General features: G+C 51.9%; 1 protein-coding gene across 1 annotated transcript in view; it reads left to right on the forward strand.

The window, feature by feature from the left end:
• Nucleotides 1-3,465, forward strand: part of MMP2 (matrix metallopeptidase 2) — a gene marked incomplete at its 3' end in the record, with an annotated part of 24,909 nt that overhangs the window by 10,523 nt on the left and 10,921 nt on the right. Inside the window, exons 2-4 of the mRNA XM_019644298.1 lie at nucleotides 206-383; nucleotides 1,273-1,401; nucleotides 1,625-1,798. Of these exons, the coding sequence (XP_019499843.1) occupies nucleotides 206-383; nucleotides 1,273-1,401; nucleotides 1,625-1,798 (481 nt within the window). The remainder of the gene's footprint in view (nucleotides 1-205; nucleotides 384-1,272; nucleotides 1,402-1,624; nucleotides 1,799-3,465) is intronic.

Below are 3,465 nucleotides of genomic sequence, written 5' to 3' on the forward strand. Positions count from 1 at the left end.
ACTTGTGAACACTCAAACTCATGCACCCCTCACATGCTTATGTACACACCCGCACACCTGTGCACATACACCCATCTTTGCACACATTCATATATACACACTTGCACACATTCATGCACACACACAGTTGCATATACACACACTTGTACACATGCATATACACTTGCATGCATGTGCATCCTCATCTTCCGTTGCACACATGTAGACACTCACATGCATTTCTCCCACCTCCAGGATCATTGGCTACACACCTGATCTTGACTCCGAGACAGTAGATGACGCCTTCTCTCGTGCCTTCCAAGTCTGGAGTGATGTGACCCCCCTACAGTTTTCTCGTATCCACGATGGAGAGGCTGACATAATGATTAACTTTGGCCGTTGGGGTAGGAGAATTGGGGCCACCAGGGGTTTAGTATAGAGATGGGGTGATCTAGCCATTAGAGAGGCATGGGGTCCTGAGGGCAGCTGAGATAGGAGAGTAGGTGTAGACACTGGAGTGGCTTAGATGGGAGCAGACATTGGAGAGCCATGTGGATGTGAGGGTAGATGATGTGACATTGGGTTTTCCCTGGAGGCAGTGTAAACCTGAAAGCAAGTGGTCTTTCTGCACTGCCCAACATGGTAGCCCCTAGAAACATAGGGCTGATTACATTTAAATTAGTTACAATCAAATGAAATGTAAAATTCAGTTTCTCAGTCACACTAGCCATGTTGCAAGTGCTCCATAGCCCTGTGGGCCAGGTGTGATGGATTCCAACAGCACAGAGAACATCCCCATCATCGCAGAAAGTTCAGTTGGATAACTCTGGGAGACACTGAGGAACTCTGGGTATGAGAGTGGGTCAGAAACAGCGGAGCAGTGTAGACATGAGAGTAAGTAAGAACCCAGGGTCAACGGTGCCATGTGGGTTGGTGATATGAACACTGGCCATAGTGTAGACATCGTGAGTAGTATAGTGGTGTGGGTAAATGGCACAGCGCAGAAAAGAATGTAGACATATGGGTGGGTGGTGTGGACCTGGGTGGCAAAGTCGGCATGGGGGTTGGTGTTATGGATATTAGTGGTGGACGTGAGGGCACAGTGTAGACCTTAGGATGGTAACAATCAAGGCAGCAACTCTCTACTGACTTGCTGTGTCCTCGGTCCTGGAGAACAGGACAAAGAAGGGGACAGGTGCCAGGTGGGCTATAGGGCTGCAGCTATGGATGTGGTGTGGCTGGGTTCCAGGGCCCAGCGGGGGCAGCTAGAAGCTGAGACCCAGTGTGTTTCAGAGCACGGAGATGGATATCCCTTTGATGGCAAGGATGGACTCCTGGCTCACGCCTTCGCCCCAGGTCCTGGTGTTGGAGGAGACTCCCACTTTGACGACGATGAGATGTGGACCCTGGGAGAAGGACAAGGTAAGCAGGTGACCATCCACAGGCCCAAGCCTCCTCTCTGGTCCTCTGCCTGTCTCCCTGTAACCTAGCAACAAGAACTGTGCCTTCCTTGGCGATCTTGGGCGCCTCTATCTGCTCTAATGGGACCCAAGATATCGATGGGAAGGGGAGAGGAGTCACACAGATTTCTGGTCTCCAAGGAAAGGCCTGGAGAGGTTCACCCCCACCCTGTGTCACTCCTCAGTGGTCCGTGTGAAGTACGGGAATGCTGATGGGGAGTTCTGCAAGTTCCCCTTCCTGTTCAATGGCAAGGAGTACACCAGCTGCACTGACACGGGCCGCAGCGATGGCTTCCTCTGGTGCTCCACCACCTACAACTTTGACAAGGACGGCAAATACGGCTTCTGCCCCCATGAATGTGAGTCCATCTGGCCCCAGGCTTCCCACCTCAGGCTCCAGCCTTCCCAGGCACACCTCTATCCCCCGCCATCTACACCCCCCAAGCCTGGCACTGCCAGTCAGCCAGCATTTCCCCAACTTCCTTCAAACCCCACTGTCCCTCTCACCTGTACAGTTATTTACTTAATGCTGTCATTAAGTCAATTCTGTTGTAAGTATCACCATTAGCAATAAGAGTTGTGAAATCACAGGTTTGACATGCTAAATATTTTTTTTCAAATACATTAGAATGAATTTAGAACTATTCAAATACTTAGTGGTTCTCTGTAGAACCACTCTGTACCCTCCGACCAGAATTGGGGGCTCAAGGGCCTGAGGAGAGGCTTAGGGATGGATCAGAAGCCTAGCAGTGGAATTGGGAGTGAGACTTAGACACCAAGGCTGGTTGGTACCCAACCTGGTTTGGGGATACTGACCCCTGGAATTTCAGTCATTACCCCTGATTCTGATGCTAACTCTGCTAGTGTGTGTGTGTGTGTGTGTGTGTCTGTTCCATCTGCCTCTCTTGGTTGCTGTCTGTCTTTGCTTGTGTCTGCATCTCTCTATTTTGGCAAAGGCATTAGAATTGACTCGGTATNCCTTTGGGCAAATATTCAGAGCAGGAAGGAAGAGGAGAGCACATCTTTTTTGCCTGGCTCAGTGGACAAGTTGGCCAGGAGGGTCAAGGATTGGACCTCAGAAAGTTTCCTCGAACTTCTGCAAAGAAGTCGGAGGGCAGGGGAGAGGTGGCTCGGGAGATGGGGGGACGGAGAGGGGCAGGCGCGGGAGGCCTGGCGCGTGGGGCGGGGGCGGAGGAGCTCCGCGGGTCGGAGAGTGGCCAGCGAGCCCTCCCTCCTGGCGGGGCTCCGAGCTGCGGCTCAGATGTTGTTCTGAGAGCCAGCAAGCCTGGGGCACCCAGGCCTCAGCGTTGCAAAAGCGGGGCTGGGGGCACAGCGGAAGGGCACTACCCCTCACCTTGTCAGTGCCTCAAGCAGGGCACCCCTCAAGATGTTCCTTCTAGCCCACAGGACATCTGCCCCTTATTGCTTTAACCCCCTAGAAATCCCCTATTCTCCATCAGCCTGGTCCCCAACCTGCCCAAGACAGCACTCCCATGCCCCAGGTCACCCTGGGAACCCATTCTCAGGATGTGACACCCCACCCCACCCCACCCCTTTCCCTGCATCTAAGGCTCTGCCCCCTCTGCATAAATGGGTTGGGAGACCTTACATTTCTAGGGGGCTACTACTTTTCTCACCGGTCTGGAGCTTGCTGGCACAGTGATGTGGCTCGTGGTTGGGGGTGAGGGAAGAATTTTGGAGCATTGACAAAGCCACCTGGGTCCCCGCACCTTCCACAGCATATGGAAATCCATGTTGCTCAGAGGGAATGCAGCGGGAGATTTGAGAAGTGGGCTCTGGACTTAGACTGCCTGGCTTCAAATCCCGGAGTGCTCTAACCAACTGGCCTAGTAAATGACGGCAAATGCCGTAACCTCTCAGTCTCAGCTTCTTGTGCAAACGTAGGATGATAACGGTACCTGTTAAAGGAGAGGTAATTTCAACACTTACAAGTGGCACATGGAAGGCACTCGATACGTATTAGTCATTATTATTATTATTATTATTATTATTATTATTATTATTA

The sequence above is a fragment of the Hipposideros armiger genome, unplaced genomic scaffold, assembly GCF_001890085.2.
Source record: "Hipposideros armiger isolate ML-2016 unplaced genomic scaffold, ASM189008v1 scaffold_4, whole genome shotgun sequence".
Taxonomy (NCBI): domain Eukaryota; kingdom Metazoa; phylum Chordata; class Mammalia; order Chiroptera; family Hipposideridae; genus Hipposideros; species Hipposideros armiger.